This window comes from Pezoporus occidentalis, unplaced genomic scaffold, assembly GCF_034315485.1.
Source record: "Pezoporus occidentalis ecotype Australia unplaced genomic scaffold, CSIRO_AGI_Poc_V1 ctg173, whole genome shotgun sequence".
NCBI lineage: Eukaryota > Metazoa > Chordata > Aves > Psittaciformes > Psittacidae > Pezoporus > Pezoporus occidentalis.
Genome location: NW_026913565.1, coordinates 705701 through 726057, shown reverse-complemented (window position 1 = coordinate 726057; position 20357 = coordinate 705701). Strand labels below are relative to the sequence as shown.

Here is a 20357-nt window from a genome sequence, read left to right as displayed (position 1 = left end):
CATCAAGTGATTTTTCATGGCTGAATCTCCCATAGCCTAGGGATCAGCCCTTCTAAAGGTAAAAACCATAGTCGGAAACAAGATGTAGAGAAAGGAAGTGGCTGAAAACTCAACAGGCATCTGGGCTTAATTCTACTCCATTCCCTCTCCGGTACCTTTCTTGCAGGAATATCTCCCAGCTGTCTGTCAGTGACTCTCCTCCAGCACTTCTGTGCATTGACTGATGTCCCATCTTCAGCTCTGGTCCATTAGAACAACTTGGGCTGTTCTCTCACCAGTGAATGACACAATAAGGAAAGGACTGTGATTGTTTTATAGTACCTCATCCTCTTCTGCCAGATAATTCTCATACTCCATAGCATCCCATATTACCCTACCAATGACTTTTTTTCCTTCCCTACACTTTGGTACCATTCTCTTGATTACTCTGATGGTTTTGCATTTGTTACTTCAGACTGATGTGATTGAAGTGACATAAAGCAAATACATGCTTAATTTGGCCTAAGGAGCAAGGGAGGTTATAATCTGTCACCTATCCCCAAGTGGGTGGATTTCTATTGTGTTGTCTTAAGCAGAAGTCTTGACCAGGAGCTCTTATAGTCAGCTCTTTCTTTGCTTGTGGTACTGTCAGCATGACCCTGCCTTAGTAGTCTTAGCAAACCCTATTGATTTGCTCTGGAAAATGCAGCTGGGCAGGACGGAAATGAGCCAGTTCCTGCTGTGGATCTCCTGGGAAGCTTTAAAAGTTTAACATTACTACATCAGTATAATACTGTGACCCACCAAAGGATTCTTCTGGGCATCTCTGACAACTGAGACCTTCCTCAGAAAATTGAAATATCTAAGAACTTAATGAGATGAGAAGCTGAGGGGGAACAGTGTTGTAGGTACTGTAGGTACTTCCTTACAAGTGGCAGAGCTGGAGCTGCTTTCTCAATGAAAGACTCTTTTTTGAGCTATGAAATAAGTATGTAAAAATATTTTTTTTACTGATATTTCATATTTATAAAGTTCTCTCTACCCAGAACCACTGAGAACTCCATGGATTCAGAAACTTTTAAGACTTGAATACATATTTGTGTGTTCAAAATATGAACTGTGTGACTAGCTTCCCAAAGTAAATATTACCATAGTTATTTTATTCCCCTGAAGGAGGGGCAGGAGCTGTTTGCTTAGAAGGCTGGGGGAAGGCAGAATTCACTGCAAGCCCACTTGCTGAAACAGTTTGGTTTGGAGTTGGTTTTTGGGTGGTTTTTTGTTTTGTTTTGTTTTTTTTTTCTTTAATGTTATTTAAAAAGCAGTATTCCCAACTAGTAGTAACACAAATGATGAGTACTTCCAACTGCTGGAAGAAAACTTCAGCTTCCTGACTGAAGATCAATACTTAAGGATGCAGCTCGGGTGACAACTGATAGGGTGATCTATTGGGTGCAGCCTTACACCGGCAACAGCCTCTCTGAAAGGCTCTGCCTGCTGCATGACATACAGCAAGTGCGGGACGCCGATGAAGGGATCCAGCAGTTCTTTCTCTTCAGGGCAGCGTTGCTGGAGACCACTTGACTTTTCTTCTAACACCTTGCCCCCGAGGCAGGGAAGTACCAGCTGTACCAGTCCTAGGGCAGCATCTGCTGGTTATTGCATGGATCAACATAGATGGTTGTCATGGAAGAGGCTGATTGCTTGGGCTCCCGGGCAGAGGTACCTGGGACGCGGGGGGTGGGCATGGGAGAAGGGGCGCTCGGAAGAAAACGACCCGTAAACGCGATTGCGAGAGTCGCTCGGGAGAGAATGTGAGCGGGCGATGAGCTGCTGAGGCTTGGGCTTGCTTTTTCCTGTTAGGAGGGGCAGCTCTCACAAACTTTGGAGAGTTCGGGTTCAGTTGCCTACAGTTCGACACCAAAGGCGAAGCAGCCCTCCCTGCATTCCAACCCCCACCCCGCATCCCACCCCGCCCCGCACACGCTCAGCGCTGGGCTGTTCAGCGAGTAATCAACTCGAGTTTCGGAGACAAAAATGCTGGGGCAAGGACTTTGTGCGACTTGTGGCACGAATAACAGCGGGGACCGACCTCCTCCCGTGGGGAAAGGGACAGCGGTTGCGCCCGGGTGGGTGGTTTTACGCCGCGGACTGACGGACGGACGGAGCCGTAGCAGGAACGGCCGGGGACGGGCGGCGAGGAAGGGGAGAAGGGGAAGGCCGGGTCCCGGGATGCACCCTGCTTCCCTCCTCCCACTTGGTGTGGGGTAGCCCCGGGGGGCACAGCGAGGGAAGGAGGAGGTGCTGGGAATTTGCGCCTGGGAAAGGCAGGGGTTTCCGAAAGGAACTCGTCTTGGCAACTCTGCCACGCTCCTCTTGTGGCAGGAGGTAGGATGCAACAAGTCCCTGGAGCGCTTCCCGGTGTGAGCCGGAGTGAACGTGACATTTAAAAATAAATGAATAAATGAATAAAAAAAACCAAAAGGCAAACATTTACTTACCTGTCCCCAGCGGAGAGCTCTGGGGCCGGCCGCCGGTGCGGGCCAGGAGGCGGACGGAGGGTGGCGGGAGCCAGGGCTGGCTCCACTGCCGGGAAGGACTTTCCTCGGGAACTTTCCGTCCCGCTCTGGTTTCCTGGGAGGCGGCTGGGATCACGTTTTATACCGTTGTTAGCTGGTAACCCCTCTCATTCATTAAGCTCACGTAATAACTCAAAGGGAAACGTGACTCTGAGCTAAGGCATTTGCGTAAATCTATAGGTTTTTAAAACTCCCTGCCAGTTGCTTTCTGTCTTCTGTAGGCACCAAGGTGGTGGAGAGTTTAAGCTTGCGGATATTGCAAAGGGTTATTAGATTCATAAGTCACACCAAGTGGTGGGCGATCCACTGAGCAAAGCAGAAGTTCTCACATGATGACTTCAAACAAGACACATTACCTTCCAGCATCTGTTGGAGAGACTGGATTTTAAGACACTTCTGTCTCCAGGACAGCAAAGAAACAATGGTGAGTACCAATAAAAAAGCCTATTTTTATAACTGGAGAGAAAACAACAACAACAACAACAAAATTAAGAAAAAGATTGAGTTGTTGCTTAACGACAGTATCTGGTATCACGGGCTCGGCTTTCTTGGCACTTACTACACCAGAGCAGCATGTCAGGCGCGGAGGCCGGGGGAATTGTGCTTTAGACGGTGTAACTTTAATCGCAAAGCTCTTTGATTTAAGGCTGCGATGAAGACGCCGCGCTTGAGAAACTTGGAGCTGCCGCCGGGAGCTTCCCCCCCCCTTCCTTCCCCCCCGGCTCTTTCCGCGGCTGACAGCCGGGGTGGGGGGGACGGGCACACACACACGCGGACGGACGCGCTCCGCGGCCCTCCGCGGGAGGGAGCGGTTGGGGAGATGGGGGGGGGGGGCGCGGTGTGCGGAGCGGCGCGGCCGCGGCACGTGACGGCGCGGGGGGACGCGAAGCGGCGGAGGCAGCACCCTGGACAGAGGCGGCGGGGACCGGGCGGGGGCGGCCCTGCTCCGCATCGCTCCGCGCCCAGCTCCGCGCCCCTGCGGGCTCCGGGAGCTGCTGGCGCTTGATACCGGCTTCTCCCCGCCGTCTTCCCCTTCCCCTCCGCCACCCCCCTCTCCCTGCTCCCGGTCCTTCCCCTCCCCTCTCCGCCCGCCGCCCTCTCGCCCCGCTGTAGCTGGGCGAAGTTGGATTCCTGGTGGTGCGGGCTGGAATAGGAAACAGAGAGGAGGGGAAATAAAACACCCAAAACCAGACCCCACAGAGTCTTGCAAGCTCCGGGGCTTGGTTTGACGGTGTCAACTTTGGGAAATGCCAGTGTTTATCTCCGCGATCTAGCCACTGCCCGTGGTGTTAGCTGTGACCAAGGTAAGCGGAGGGGTGACCCCCCCCCCCCCCGGCCCCTGCCTCTCCCCCTCCGCGGCGCGGGGATGGATGCCTGCTCTTTGCCATTAGTCTTTAGTTTTGTTACCTTGCTGGCTGCTCGGTGTGCAGAGGCGAGAAAAGGCAGGAGAAGCTTGGTGAGATTGTACTACGAGTTGAGTTAAGTTGTGCCTGATTTTAATCTGGGAATCTCTTCTCTATGTGCGTGTGCATGCTTTGGGCAGAGACGCAACTGAGCTTTACCTAGATAAGCAGATGCAACGGATTTTTTTATTTATTTATTTTTAACCCTCTAGCTAAGGATGCAAGTTGATTTTGCATAGCTAAAGAGATGCAGCTGAGCCCTAGCTGGCACCGTGCACAACTGATCCTGCATAGATAAAAAGACGCATCTGATCTTTACCTACATGGAAATGAGCTGGTCCTCAGCTTGAGGGAGTCCTGATGGCCCCTCTGTGTACGCAACCATCGGCTGGGAGGGAGAGCCGTGAATGTACTGCTGATGATCCAATATCCGCAGTTACTTTGCTATAATTAAAGGGAGGGTGGTGGTGGTGTTTGACAAGCCTGAAACCCAAAGGCAGCCCCCCCCCCCCCCCACCTGGAGATCATTCGGATAAGCTTTCTGCTCATCTCCCTCTCTCTAGTGCCTCCCTCTACCCCCTCCCCCCTTCCGATTCTTCCTACGTAGAAAGGTAGCTAATAATATTTAGTCTCCGGGCTAAAAATAAGCTCTGGAAAGTCAGCAGTTTGGCGAAGCAGCGGCGGTAGCGGCAGTGCTCTCAGGTAGAGAAGCTCTGGGGCTCTCCGGCTCCTCACGGAGATGTGTCCCTCTCCCCCCCCCCGCCCATGCTGCCTCGGAGGGGTGCGCTCCCGCGGAGGAGGAGTCCACGCTGCCTCCGCCGCTCTGCTCCGGCCAGCCTGCACCTCCGCGCTATGGGGATTCCCGGACACCGGCAGCACCCCGCCGGAGGAGGGGGACACGGAGCGGGGAGTCCGGCTCCCCTCAGCCCAGCTCGCCACGGCGCGGCGGTGAACGGGCGCTCCCTGCGGCAGAACCGGCGGCGCCCCGCGGCCGGCCCCGCTGCGGCGCCGTGGCCCGCCGGGGAAGGAAGGAGGGAGGGAGCGGGTGAGGAGGAAGGAAGGAAGAAAAGAGGGAAGGAGGGAGGATACGTGCCCCCCCCCCAGCCTCCAGCCGCGGCTCGCACGTAGCTCCGCTGAGGAGGGAACCCCGCGGCAGGCAGCGGGCTGGCACCGCGGGGGACGGCGCGGCATCCCCGCCGCGCACCGCACCGGGCCGGGCTCCCCCCTCCGCTGTGGGTGTCAGTGTCCCCGCCGCGGTTGCTACGGCGACCGCCTCCCAGCCGGGAGGCACCATCCTGCGGGAAGGGGGCCGGGGATGCCGCACGTCCCCCTCCCCGTCCCCATCCCCCGGGAGAGGCTAGTCGATAGCAGCCCCTGGATAAACAGCTAAAATGGACGTGCTGCAGGACGGCACCAGGGGTAGATCCCACCAACTCCGTCACCTGGCTTCTCTTCTGCGTTAGTACCTATCGCGGCGGGGAGGGGGGGAAGGTGTTTTTTTATCATTAAAGAAAAGCAGGCACCCTCCTCTCGCGGAGATGTGCGGGTGGGAGCCCAGGGACGGCGCCGGGGAGGATCCCCGCTATGTATTTTTCCATTTCCCCTCGTAGACCATTTTCTGGGAATGCCTATCAGGATGTGATGAGAGGCACTTCTTGGGAGCTCCAAGGTGAGGAGAAACTAGCCCGAGAAGAGCTGGGTCTTGGAAGCACCCGTCATGGGCAGGCTGGATAAAACTCACACACACCTAGTTTGCAGTCTCGGTTTCATTCAGTTCGTGGTGAAACTTCCCCTGATCTTTTTTTTTCTTACTCTATGGAAAAGTCAGGTGGTAGAATTAATACTTGAATACACCTACCGTGCTCTACTGGTGATGAGCCCTACTAAGACCTATCCATTTCCCCCCAAAAATGGTTCTGTTATATAGGAGGTTGCTAGGGAGTTTCTATTCGTATCAATTTTCCACTCCATGGGTAATCTTGTATATCTTCCTATATTTTAATTTTACACCCATTATTTCTTTTCCAGCTCTTAACCCCCCTCTTCACTCCAGTATTTCTGCTTCTGTTGCTATGTTTGTGTTGAATTCTAATAGTTCTCTGCAGTCGCATGGGATGGAAAGCTGCTAACAAATGACACTGGGCCCTATTCGGTCACATTTGCTCACGGTGACTCATACCTTCATCTGCAAGTAGCTTTATTGATTTTAGTATCTACTATTTCTCCAAGAGCTGTCACCAGCGTGGTGGTGGTTCATCACCACCTTTCATCGCTTATAGTTATGATACTGTAAAATGTCCCATCCCCTTCAACTATCCTTTTGTCTTGCAAAGTTTTGCTGTCTGTCTTGCTCCATTTTATAGTTTTCCTTTTATTTTACCTGATACCATGAGTGTTGTCTTTAGTGGTCTAGTGGCTGCTGGGTGTCTGTGTCCAGCATGAGATGTTGTTTTCATATGGTGTTTGAGGTAGGCATGGTCTCCCTCCAACTTCATCATTCTTGGCATCTCTCCATTTGGATAATCACTTGATTTTTAGCATCATTCAATAACTTCCCATTTCAAATGGTCTGATAGTCCTCACTATTTATTTTTGGTGGTCACCATTCACAGACATGTGTGCTGGAGGATTATGTCTAGTATTTCATTATTCTGAGGTGGCTGGATGCACACATTTCCCTTTGTGAGGCAGGCCCTTTATTTTGTTTCTTTATCACACTGATACTGTTGAGCTCTCAGAAACGCTCCAAGAAAATGAAAGACTGGTTGCCATTTAGTAACCATACGCTGCTTCCAAAATATGGTGGTGTACGATTGCTCTGCCATGAGAAATTCTGGAAAGGTGGATGAATCCTGAGGGACAGATTTTCCTCAGAGCTGTAAGTCTCACTATGAATCACTGCAGTAAATCACCACAGAGTGCTCAAAGATGTAGCTGTTCGAATTTTTTTAATCAAACACGCAAACAAAGAGAGCATCCATAAGATTTCGGGAGATCTAGTTCATTCCTCCAGCAAAAAATAGCCACGTCAAGTTCATTAAACAGCATCTGCAGGAAACAGTACCTCTCAAAGTCATTGAAAATCAGTAGGTTCCTCAGGCCTGGGAAAGAGACAGGTAGCACAAGGTAAAATCCATATGGACAGGCACTTTCACAGCTTGCTCCCCTTTGAGCTAGCATTAGATTGGGGCTAAGAAACTGGGGCTAGTGACAACAGGCTTGTCAAGGCAGTCCTTGAAATGGGGATTATGGCTTTTTGGGCATGAAGAACTACAAAGAACTGAGAAACGTGGGTTAGAAACACTGGGCTGGCTTTATAATCCCCATTTTAGTTCGTGGTCAGTGAGTCCAGCTGGTAAGAGGCACCACAGAACATAGGCAGATGATACGTAGAAAAAAAGTTAATCCTTGTATGCCTGGAAGTAAGGGTTTGAAACCAGTGTGAGTATCATGTGTTTCCCTTGTGTTTGGGTTTCCAAATGGTTTTACACCTCCTGTCTGCGTCTCTCCCACCACATGGTTAGGAATACTAAAATGCCCTGGCAGGGAAGTGTCAGAGGACATCCTGCAGCACCCAGGATGCCTGATGTGCAGTTTTGCAAGCAAATGGCTCGCCTGCCTCAGTGAATCCCTACACCCACATGCCAGCAAGGTGCAGGGCAGGGCAAGGCACCGTCTTCTCCCATTAACCAAAAATATCTCTGAGATGCACTCTTGCAAAAATTATAGCCAGGAAAACATACCAACTGACATGGGGTTCATATAACAACTGCCCACCCTTTTCATTATTTCACAAATGTGTGATTCGTGCTTGTGAGCTGTCACCGTTAACATTTCCATCTGTCTCAATATTGCTTCTATTCTTAGTTGCTATGTGATAGATGTAGGTGTATGAAAAGGATTTTTCCCCCCTCCCTGTACCATGAAACAAAATAGATGAAAGTACATGTATCCACACATTTCATGCAAGCAGCAAGAAATATCGGCACCTTTGCGGCACTCCCATTACTAGAAGTAGAGGTGGAGTAAGAAGCACGTGCCTGTGGCCTCTCAGTGCTGCTAGAACATGTACTCAATGGGGAAAACCATAAATAAGTCAAAATCTAACCGCAAAAGAACAACATTGCTTTGATCTCTCTTTGAATGTGCTGTTTGAGAGTCCTATTTTCCTAATCACATAAGTATGGGAGTAATTTTGCTTATCATGTAATCCTAATTGGTCTTTTCCTGAGGCAATCTCAAAGGGAAAATAGCCATGACCTGCTTTGGTGTTCAAGGAATCAGGCCTTCAACTGTGTAGATATTTCCCAACTTGGAGCTTTCAAGGTACTCCTTGCTTGGACAAACAGAAAACTCTGCATAAAATAGGCAAAACCTGCTTTTCTCAGTACCTCTATGCCAAAACTGGATTCAATGAGATTCACTGTAGAAGTGAACAGGAATTTCACAACAGCCTCCAGCAAAAGTGAAATCTGGCTCCAGTCACTTTATTCCCGTTGTCATTTGAACTTCATGGCAGAATACGAACTCAGAATATCCTGATGAAAAGTGCCTTTTGAAGTCCCTAATGGATGTGACTGGTTTTCACCTGCAGTGCAGCTCCTCGCTTCCCAGGGAGGCAGGGGTTAGGGATTAGAGGTCTGGTCTGTGGCATTAACAGGGCTGTGGGAGATTGGCCCCTGCTCCTCCTTGGCTGGTGGAGAGATTTGAGGCTGGGGCATTCGCCATAGAGCCAATTCTGCTGTTGAGAAATGGTTTCCCCATGGTCCTAAGTTGTTGTACTCCCATGGGGAACATTAGTGGTGGGACTGTAATGGACCAAGGTCTTGCCATCAGTGGCCAAGTGTGTGCTTTCTCTTCCCCCTGCCTTTCCGTGGTCTGGTCTATCCATTTTTGTTTTTTTTTTATCTTCCCAAAATAGCACACAAGCCCCCAGTTTAACAAGTGTAAACTGTACGCTCTGACCTCCAATTTATTTTGACATTTGGCAAGAATGATTACGCAACATGTTCATTAAGTCATAACATTTTCACTACTTTCCTATTCCAGATCCTTATTGACTGTAGCACATGCAAAAATGATGAACTCATTTATTCTCCAAACGACAGTAGAGCCCAAAGTTCCCAAGAAAACACATTGTTTACAGGTGCAATGTATGCAAAGGCTTTTAAAGCTCTAGGTCTCACCTGATAGCTAAAAAAAAATAATGGTTCATTTCTGAAGGGGGACCAAAGGGGTTTTATCACCCACTAAAATGTTTATAGGTGCAGCTAAGAAGGTCTCATCGAACAAGCTGTTTCCTATTTTCTTAAACAGAGCCCCTTCCTCCTGACAAGCCTTTGTGGGACTTGGGAATCATGCAGCAAACAGTTACAGTGATAGGTAATTAGACGGACCAGCCAAAAGCAATATAAAAGGGGGATGGTAGCACAAGTATTACAGAAGGTGTGTGGGCATTTTGACATCCAGAAAGCATTATAGATCTGGTCTCAACTACCTCAGTCTCATGATGATAATTAAGAAATGTGGGTGTAGAAAAGCTCTTTTGCATGGTTTGGTTGGATTATTGCTGCAGTTCAAAACACAATTGGCACAAACACCCACATTGGATATGATTGCCCTTTGATGAGGCAGATACTGACTTTTTAAAGCTGACATAGTTAAAATTATGTGTAAAGTTTATGGGGCCACAAGCTTCTTGCTAGACTCCATTATTATAACAAATGATAAAATACAAGCTGAAGCAGTTTAAAACAAAAAGTTGAGGCATGCTGAGGAGGAAGGGATCCTGGCAGTGGGAAGACTTTGGGATTAACCCTTCTCTCATCTGCTTACCAAGAGCACAAGAACAAGGGTAGTGTCCAGCGGGTTTGCTTTGTACATGTGGTCATACGTCCTCTCTAAGGACAGACTGGAGGGAAGACCAATGAATCTGGTTCCTTGGCTGCTTCATTCATGAAGCTTAGTTCCTATGCATCTTTGGTGGTTTGTGGCAGGTCTTTCCCATTCTTTTTCCTCTATTTGTTCATCAACAATACAGAGAAGTTATCAAACTCCTCTCTGAGCACTGAATCAGGTAAAAATTACCATAAATTAAAATATTATGATGATAATAATAATATAATAACTTCAAGCGTCTTTTTTTTCTTTTTTCTAAGAAACTCTTGCGAATGATGGAGGCTGTCTAGATGGGGACTGCTTGTGCCTAAGATAAGACATAACAGTAGAGGTTAACGTATTCACTCTTGCAACATGCTACTTTAATATTAGAGACAGTAAACCTGTACAGCTATGGAAATATCAAAGTATTGACTTCAGCCCTGATCCTGCATTCAGGTTTCTTTATTCTTTTACATCTTTCACTCCTTACAACAGGAGCAACAGAAGAAGGTTGCATGGTGGCCAGCTGGTCGTTCTGTATCTGTCTCTTAGCTCCCATTCAGATTTTCCCAGAGGAAACAGAAAAGGCCACACACTGACAAAGTAGACAGAGTTTTGAAACTATTTGACATTTCAGAATGATCTTCCTTCCCTTCCCCCAACATTTTCAACACAAACTCAGCTCTGTATTGTTTTACACAGTGTTTAAGCAATCTTTCAGTATTTTCCTCTAAAGCTGCTATCAAAAGTCTGACAATGACTTTTGATAAAATACTCAGATTCAAAACAAAATGCATCATGAAAAGTCAATGGGTTTCAGGGCAACAGGTGGTTACCAAAAGTAGAAGGAAGAAAAAAAGGGGGGCAGCTGATTCTGACAGCAAATACCTTTTGAAACCTGACCAACTCTACTGCAAATGGGATGCAGTGGGTTTCATGAGCAAGGGTCAAGAGACTGGAGCTGCCTAGGTGGAGAGCTGGCTCTGTTAAATACATGTTCATTCACATCTGCCAAAAGTTCATAAAAGCATCTGACAAGCTATCTGGATGATTATTGTAAACAGGTATCTGATAAAATAGTATCAGACAGGAAAACAGAAAGCCCTAGCAGTTTTTTAAGTGAGGCTAAGTTCTGGATTTGGAATTTGCCAGTGGATGATGATACATCTCAAGTTTCTTTTGTTTGTGTACGTGTCGCTTGCTGCAGCCTGAAGCGTGACACCCTTTATTCCATTGCTGAAAATTCATTGTATCGGACAAGAAAAAGGAATAATGTATCTATCGATTCTAGAAAGGCATCTACACAAGAAGTGAATCTTACAATATTTCTCACGTGAATCTCTTTTCATGTCACAAATTTGGTTTACTAAGTAAGTTATTCTAAGTCTTTATACCATACTCGTCATTCATCGTGGTATTTGAACACCTTTCTAAGTGACACGACTAGTATCTGTTACATTTTCCTCTCATACTCTTTGAAGGGAACAAGTACTTTTAAGTCTAAGGGTCTTAGGTTTTTTTAGGAAGGAGAGTTTAATCATAGATTCACCTGATTCTTCTCTTTCTCCACGGCATTTGCTCCCACATCAGCAGTCGGTCACTCTATCCACCACCTATTCCCCAGGCAGATCTGATTCTCATGCCTTTTCTGCCCGCCACCTGTTGTTTTCCTCTTCCCAAATCCTTCACCTAGACTCAGTCATCAGCTGCCCAACCATGGTCATAGCCCAGGATACCCACTGCTTTTCGTGCCTTTTTTTTTTTTTTTGAGCTCTTTCAAATACCTGAATGTCTCTGACTTCAGAGGGGCTTTTAATCCTCAGTCTACTGCCTCTGGCACCAAATAGTTATTTTTATCATCTACTTTCCCATCAAAGATTTCCCACAGCATTCCCTAAAGAAAATTCGGCTGGCTCCCAAATTTTAAGGAAACCAAAATATCTACAAGAAGGCTGCGCCCTTTTTAAGGCAAAGCTAGAAAGTTAATTTGCAACAGCCAGAATTTCATATTCATTTATCCATAAGGATTTTCCATACAAATGGGGAGGAAATTCAGAATGATGTGAGGCATACACTTCAGGCCAGGAGGAAAGCCAAAGATGATGGACCTTTCCAAGTGGTTTTCTTTTGGTTCTGTACCATCCCCTGGCAAGTCAGCCCGTCCAAGAGCAATAGGGCAAGACCAAGGCAACATACTGGCTCGCTTTCTTGACCGCTAGAGGCCATTTCACCAGCTGCTGCCTGTGTGTGACAGCTGCCTGAGGCTCTTTTTAGCAGCAGAACTTCCTAGCTCACCTCTGCCAAGGCTGTAAACATGATGATGATGATGATGTGAGTTATGCCAGTTCCCTCTCAGCAATGGACAGTCAGGCAGACTTCAGCACATGCTCTTCTAGGACATACTGGGGATGGTGTAACCATGGAGCCAAGTCTCATTCGGATCAGTTTGCCTTTTACTCTCGCCCAGTTTGGGTTCCCAACATGGCTTGCAGGCTGAGGTAACCCCTGAGACCCTGCACATAGGATCAGCTATCTCCTTGAAGCTCACAGAGCTAATTGTTCATGAACATTAATACCTCCCATAGCAATAGCCTGCTGCTCACCCTCGCTGCAAACCTGTAGCCAGTAATGAGCCACGCACTGTTCCTACAGCCAGAGAAAAGGAGATTGGAGGGATGGGGAACTGTGCAAGAAGGTGGCTTGGAGGAAAGAGCCCATGATACAGGTAACTATGGGGAAAGGGTGGGAAGGACATGGAGAGCCCCTGGAAGAGGAAATTGGTTGTGTGACGTGAGGGAAGGAGCCCCATGGAGGAGTCTCTGGCAGATGCATGGTGTGTTCAGGTGCTCCGCTTGAAACTTGGCATTGCTGTTAGTTTAATCAACCTCTTCTCAAGCTTTGTCCAACCCCACCTTTGACTCTTCTGAGAAAAAGACAGCACAGCCTCTTAGACACAGGCACTCAGAGGCTTTAGGGCAGCATCACTGCTGTGATGGGATCAGGACATGGTCATGAGCCATCCCTGAGCCCCCAAGTACCAATCCTTCAGTGGCAGCACAGTTTTACTCTTGTAAAGGAGACATTTGGGCTGCAGCTGAGTAAGTTTTTCCTTATCCATAATCATAAGCACTTGGCAAGGCAGAGACAAAATGATGATCATAGAATCATAGAATAGTTTGGGTTGGAAAGGACCTTCAAAGCTCATCTAGTCCAACACCCCAGCAATGAGCAGGGACATCTTCAACTAGATCAAATTACTCAGAACCACATCCAGCCTGGTCTTGAATGTCTCCAGGGATGGTGCATCTACCACCTCTCTGGGCAACCTGTGCCAGTGTTTTGCCACCCTCACTGTAAAGAATTTTTTCCTCACCTCCTGCCTGAACCTCTCTTCTTTTCTGGCAACATAGATTGGCAAGTGATTGATACGGAAGGGAAACTATAGGATTGTATGGTTCAAGCATGTGCAGAAGAGATGCTTTAGGTACCTGAGGATACTCCCCAAACCCTGTCTATTATACCAATACAAACAAATTTGATGGGAGGAGCAGCTCAGACGGAAAAGAAATGGTGATGCATCTTGCCCAGATGTTAAGGTCCATTTTCCTGGAAAGCCATTTTAGCAGTCCCTCAGCTGTCTGTCAGTAGGTCCTGCCTGGCTGTATTTGAAACCTTGATGGGGCAAGCTGCCTGCCTTCTCCTGAGTCCATGTTTTTTTGTGCGATGTTAGTAAAGATCCATGGTTAGCTAAAATCAAGCAGCTAAACTCAGATGGAGGTGTAGGGAAAGTTCGTGAAGCAGACAGCGAGAATATGGTTTTTGTGCACTTGTCTTTTGTTTGGGTTAGCACTCAGGCTCAGCCTTTCTTTCCTGAGTCTGGAAATAGATTAATTCCATCAGTACATTGAATTAACACAACATTCATTTACTGCAAGCGTGAGGGCCTGACAAAAGCACAGCAATCCCAAACTGCAAAATAAACTATGTTATCAGTTAGGCTTCCCCAGCTCTGGTAAGTGGTGCAATTTTCTGGCAGTTAACAGGGTCTAAATTAGGAAACTAATCAGGAATAAGCCTCTAAATTATACTGGTTCTTATTCACTTTCTTTTATCTTGATACAACTTCTTAAAAGAATATTTTTAACAGATCTTTTAAACATTTGTAGTAAGAGGCAATAGACAAAATGTCATAATTTCCATATGAAGGAGTTTCTCTCAGTGTAATTTCTATCTAAAAAGCCATTTTACCCTAATATGGTCCCAGAGTCTAAGTAACATATTCTGTCGCAATGACTTTTGCATCAAAACATTTTTTTCTGTTTCATATCTGAGAAGAGATGTTGAATATTTAAATTCCATATCCTTTTTGATCTTAATTCCCATCACAGAGGAGCTCTTTAGGCCTCATCAATGTGCTCTAGGTGCAATATCAGAGTATATTTTTCATATTATGGGATCGAACCCAAATTAAGGAACCAAAGGGGAAGAAACAATACATGCCTGGAAGGGGAAGGGATCCTGCTTGGAGCACATAGCAGGGTAAAGCATCAAACAGCAACGTAATGCAAGTCTAAAATAAGGGTTTAACTGCCTTGCTGCAGAGTCCTCACTGATAATCAAGCACTTGGCTCTCCTCTGATTTAAATACTTTGCATTCCTGTTGACTTCGGTGTTTTTTATAGTCAAGTAAGTCCAGGCACTATAAGGCCATATAATACAACTGTGAGTTGCAGTAAATTATAGCAGATTAAACAGGCTAAATAATGAAATGCAAAGGGGTGTTTAAAGCCACTGGTCCCTTGCAAGCGTTTACGTTTCAGCTGTACAAACTACATGAAAAAATAAACAGTGTCCAGGAAATAAATGTAGATAATGTTGTTTACGAATGAATACTCCAATGGCACAAGTCTCGAAACACTGAGAAAAGGCCCCACTGAATGTCTCGCCAAAGCCAGGGGTGGGTTTTACTGGAGTAGTCTTTGAGTTGCATCCAGCCCTAAAAATAGAAGGGGTTTTGGGGCATGTGGAGTTGCTTTCTTCCTGCTTGATGTTCTGGCTGCATGGGTTTTGTGGTGGTGCCCATGTCCCTTGTTGGATGCTCCTGCCCCACTGCCACATTTCAAGAGCCACCCTGTCCTTGTGCAGGCTGGGACAGACAAATCGATATGTTTTCCCATTTGAGAAATGATGGAGGACTTGAGGAAAGTTATTTTAAAATGGCTTAACATTTGTATTGATTTACTGAATCAGTATTTCAGGAATATATCAATATTTCTCCTTCACCGCAGATAAAGAGACCATCCCTTTTACATGGACAAGTGAAAACTGCCGGACTGACACATACCTGCCTATTAATCTCCAAAGTGGAATGTAGTAACGTTTATACACATCATGGTTCCAGCTATTAAATTAGTGGGAGGTTAACAATCCTAAGTGCTCAAGAAAAGGAAAAGACAGCAAACAAATGAAACATGTTAGTCAAGGGGAACTTTGGCTTTAATGTGACTAATCCAGTACTTGTTTCTTGAGCCACAAGTCACGGTAACTGGAGGAGGAGAACATGATGTGGTCTGGGATTCATTTTGAGGACTCTATTTATTTAATCTTTATTGCTGCACTGGTAATTTTAGTTTGCAATTAACAAAAATATCTACTGTTTCTCAGATACTTCTCTCTAATGTTTTAGGTGCTTAACATGGAAAATGCTTTGAACTCTGGAGTTGCTTCTTAGGTAAAATAGCTCAATACCCTGTTTAAAAAAACAAATCTTGAATTCATCTTTAAACACATCAGCTTGTTAAAAGTATTGACATGGCTGTGCTTTAAAGAGGGATGGAGCCAAAGCACCTTAACCTCTTTGGGAAGATGAAGACAGCAATCTAAGTGCAGTCTGAAATGCCTTAATATTAAAGTAGTACAGGGCAGGAGAGCTACAATAACTATTTAATGTTTACACATGCTTTTCATTCCCAAGGTTTTCTGCGTACCCAAGGAGGATCCCTCCTGCCAGCTCTGGGCTGGGGGTGGTGGGCACCCTGGTACAGCTATCCACCCTCAGCACAGCATGCCATCTCCCTTCTCCCCTCCCTGACTGCTTGATTTAGATCTCTTATCACCCATCACCCTCCGGGCAATATCACACAGCTGCCCGCACCTGGTGAAGGGAGGGCTTGAGCTTCATGTCAGAGGAAATTTTATTTGCTCGAATAGAAATAAACTACAAAGGAGCACTCACAGGACTGCAAACCTGGGGATTTGGGCCTTGCTTATTCTTAGGACATACCCAAAATATGCTCTCCACAGTTACGCATGGAGGAGGGTTTGGTAAGGTACATACATACTCTGACAAGATGCCTGGCTAAGTTTATCAAACCCCTACAATCTAATCCCTTTAAATAATAAAAATTATCCACTGTATTGCATCTAATTGAAATCCGATGAATACTTAGAGATGAGTCAATCCCAACACCTTTCACCCACAAGTGCACCAAAGGTTTTCTGATCTTCCTTAATCACAGAGCTCCAATGGCTGGATTCATCAGAAGAGTGCATCTCCAACCATCTAATCATTCCACACTTGGCTCGTGTTTCCCTCATCTCGAGGAATCACACGCAACCTCTTTGGGGAAGAGGGGATTTTCTTTTCCCTTCCCATGTCTGTGGCTGACTCGGAGCCTGCTTTGTTGCTGTTGTTGTTCCATGCCCTCTTTTCTATCCACTGCAATGGAGCTGTGGCTGGGCTGTTAGCAGGGAGGCCAGGGGCAAGTGGGGAAAGGCTCTGCACTGCACGTCAGACAGACAGCTGGTACACTGGACACCCTCAGGCATAACCCAGATACTTTGCTCTTTGCTCAGGTGCCGGGTGTTTAATGCCTCCAAAATGACAGCAGTAAGGCAGACACACTTGGGAGGTGAATTCCCAGTTTTAGTGAGTGCCAAAGAGTTAAATGATAAACCCAACTTTTCATTTTGCTGCTGGGCTGGATTCATTCTTTATTCTATTTTTTTTTATTTTGCTTTTTGCCTTTGCCACCATCCTCAATAGCTGCTCTCCACCCAGCAGTGCGGGGCCAGCCTGCCAACAGCTCCACACTGGCTGTGGGACCAGGTAGTCAGGATGAACAGTGAATTATCCTGGGGGCTACCCCCAGCCCTTCTGCACAGGGAAGAGGGATTTCCTGGGTGGAGCGTGTGGAGTTCGTACAAAACCCCAAAAGGGAAGCCTGGAGGTTTGGACAGGGAGGATTGTGTGTGTTCATCAGTTGATGTATGTGGTAATTGTCACATATGATTCATATTGCTTTTCTGTGACAGTTGATGCCAGTAGAGACAACTACACGAGCAGTGGCAAGGAACAAACACAGAAGGGGCATGCTTGTCGAACAAGTATGTTCATGAGCAGCTTAATGAATTTATATATAATAGACACATGCATTTCCTTGTTTGTAAAATCTACACTAATCTGCACCTACCACAGAGCTCTGTTCTAGGAGCGGTTTCATGCGCATAAATTGTGCTGAAATCCCTGACTAGAAGGCATGGGATGAGATCCAGGGTACAGATCCCCCCATGTGATGGAAAGCTGGCATGAGCACCTCCAGCAGACATGAGAAGAAACCAATTATTTTAATTGTTTGTTGGAGTTTCAAATTCACTTTTGCTGTAGCTGCAGGGTGAAGGTTCTGAGCTATTAGGTGATATTTTCTTCAGCAAAAATGTTGTGGTTTCAGTGCCTGTGATTGAAAGGATAGATTTCACTGCTTTATCCCCTACACATGCAGGCTACAAACTATGTCTAATGAAAGGTCTCTGGGTCTTTGCTGTTTCACAAATACTTTCCCTGCTAAAATGAGGCTGAAAGGCCTCTCTGCAGACATTGTTCACCAAAGGTGAAATTATGCTAGATATTAAGAGCAAGTACCCTGTGCTATTTAAGGCACAGGGTATATTCTGGCCACCCAGCAAGCTACTTGCAGACCAGAACCATAGCAACTCTTTGCGGCTTGGATGTGAAATAAACCTCGAGGCTGTGAAATCCAAGTGCTATCAACCCCAGGGCATTAACACGTACTGCAGACGCCCAGGAGAAGCTGTGGCCGCAGTTTGGCTGACCCCCTTCTCGCTCCACCTCGCTCAGTCACAGCCTGGATGATGAGTACAAAGACCTGACATAGCTGAGCAGAATTTGGGTTTGGTTCTCAAAGATGCTGAGGGTTTTCCAGACCTGCTGATGTTACTGTAGAGTATGAGTGGTTCTGCTGTGTGTGCTGCGATCACTGAATCATTAGAGTGGCCTCACAGCCCAGTCATCTTCTTACAAATGCAATGTGCCTGCAACCTCCAATGGTGTTTATATAATCCATTGCAATTTTTAGCATTACTTGAGTTGGAAAAGTTTATTTCCATGAACTTTCCAGCCCTTTAATGTGAGAAAATAGCAAAGATAGGTAACCAGGAAACATGAATAAACATAATTAAACATAAAATGCTTGTCGTGATATAAGAACTGACCTCAGCCAATTAAAATTATTAATAGTAAAAATACTCCAGTGTCAAACCCAAGTACCTCAACAGCATTCCCATTTCTGTAATCAGGATTAGTTTATATTTCCTGACAACCAAGTGAGAAGCAGTCCAAATTGTAGCTTCTTGACCTTTTTCTTGTTCAAAAGCAAGTCGAGATACTATGTGAATAAAATGAGGAGTGTAAAGACATGTTTGTGGGGGGAGACTGAATCACCAGCTGTGTATTGACTAACTACGGACTTTTAAGAATGTTACTTTTTTCAAATATTGACTTTTTTTATTGCTTCTCTTACAATTGCAATGGGGGAATTTAAGAGCCCCACAAACTACTTTATCATAGAATTAGTTTATCAGTAAATTTGGACCTTGTACATCAATCACTATAATGCACAACCTCCACTGAGACAGAAACCAGATGTGTGTGCTTCAGCTTTCTTCTTTATAGTATCTACAGCATCATTAGTGCCTATACTACAGTTTAAATTGAATTCAGCAAAAAGCAATGGTCTTGCCCCCCTGCAAGCAATCTGATATTGCTGCAGGGATAAATCAACATGTTGATTGACAACTCATACTCCTTCTTACTATTTCCCTGTTGCTGAATGGAAAAGGGTGAAATGTGGATTGCGTATGCAAAAAAATTATTTTAACTAGTTAGGTATACGAAAAAGACTCAGTTTCAAGGTAAATGCTGTAAGGTGGGCATGCCAGTGACACCAAGAGGCTTGAGGCTTTGAATCAACCAACCCAGCATCATCAGGATAGGGCCTGCCTGCCCGTTTCTTCCCCATGCAGCCTGTGGTGCAGCTTTCCTTTTGAGCGCCACTCAGTTCTGATGCCTATACAGTCCAAACCTCTGTGAATGAAGATGGGAGATGTTCTATTTTGCATGTGGCAAGAGAGAATTCTTTCTGGGGTCACCTGGGAATGAATCCACAGGAAACATGAGAATGTCTGAGTACTGCATCCTACATATCCTACAGGTTTCAAAGGAGAGGGCTCACGTACATCTCCAAGCTACAGTATGTCATGTGGACAAAGGAGCAGAGCTCTATCAGGGCAGTTCCTCTGCATGATGACCGTCGGTTGCTTCACAAACTAATCCCTTGTGGGCCCAGTCTTTTGGGGCTCATTCATACAAAATTCTCCTTGAAGTCAGGGCCTGATTGAAAAATATGGAGCCCAGCTTGTATGTGCATTAGAAGTACAAACAGATCATTACTTACACTCTTTTTAATTTTCCCAGTAATCAAGCACTGGCTAGTTAATAATCCCCGAAGGGCTGATTATACCAGCAAGATACAGCAGCTCCATGACCATGCCTGTTCCCCAGGAAAATCTCTGCACCGGGGCAAAAGGCAGCATGTTTGGAGCAAAGTGGGAATTTCGGCACACATTGCTCGGGATTGATGGCTCTCATGTTCTTAGCAGAGCTGAGCTGAAAGCACACATCACAGCACGAGGATTTGTCAGGTGGTCCATAACATGCTTCCATTCCAAAATTAAAAAGCTTGTTCTGATTGCAAGCAGACTTTTTGAGGATATGTGCTTTCTCCTTCGCTCCTGAGAACAAGCCAGCAGACGCTTGGGTGTTTCTAAAGCATGGTACTTGCTGCTGCTCATCTGCTTGCCTAATGTAGTAGGAGAAGAGGCCATCCTCCAGGAATAACACGCATGTAATGTATTACATGACAGCTGATTAAAGTAGCCTCTGCTGCTGCTGCTATTAAACTTGACTGGCAGATCATCCAAGTATTTGTGGGCATCATCTTAAGAACACAGGGTATCAAAACTGGGCTGTCTTACCACCATGCAAAAAAGCTGCTGGATGGTAACGTGGTACTGTGCGCATGCTTTTTAAAGAAGTTCTTAAAGCTGCAAAGGATATTAACCACCAGGATTGTTTCCCTTAATATATATTAAAAGCTGTTTTATATGTAAGGCCTTAGGTGTGCTCAGATTTCAAACGCCTGGGATATTTTATTACTTTACT

General features: G+C 46.1%; 1 protein-coding gene across 2 annotated transcripts in view; it reads left to right on the top strand.

Annotated features, from left to right (window-relative positions):
* The first annotated feature begins 2332 nt into the window (after window positions 1-2332).
* Window positions 2333-20357, top strand: part of BDNF (brain derived neurotrophic factor) — a 39691-nt gene continuing 21666 nt past the window's right edge. Inside the window, exon 1 of one of the 2 annotated variants that reach the window (XM_062614222.1) lies at window positions 2333-2979. In XM_062614222.1, the coding sequence (XP_062470206.1) occupies window positions 2977-2979 (3 nt within the window). In that variant the 5' untranslated portion in view covers window positions 2333-2976. Of the gene's footprint in view, window positions 2980-3420; window positions 3860-20357 lie in introns of those variants that run through there. The other variant, XM_062614224.1, reaches the window with a different exon arrangement.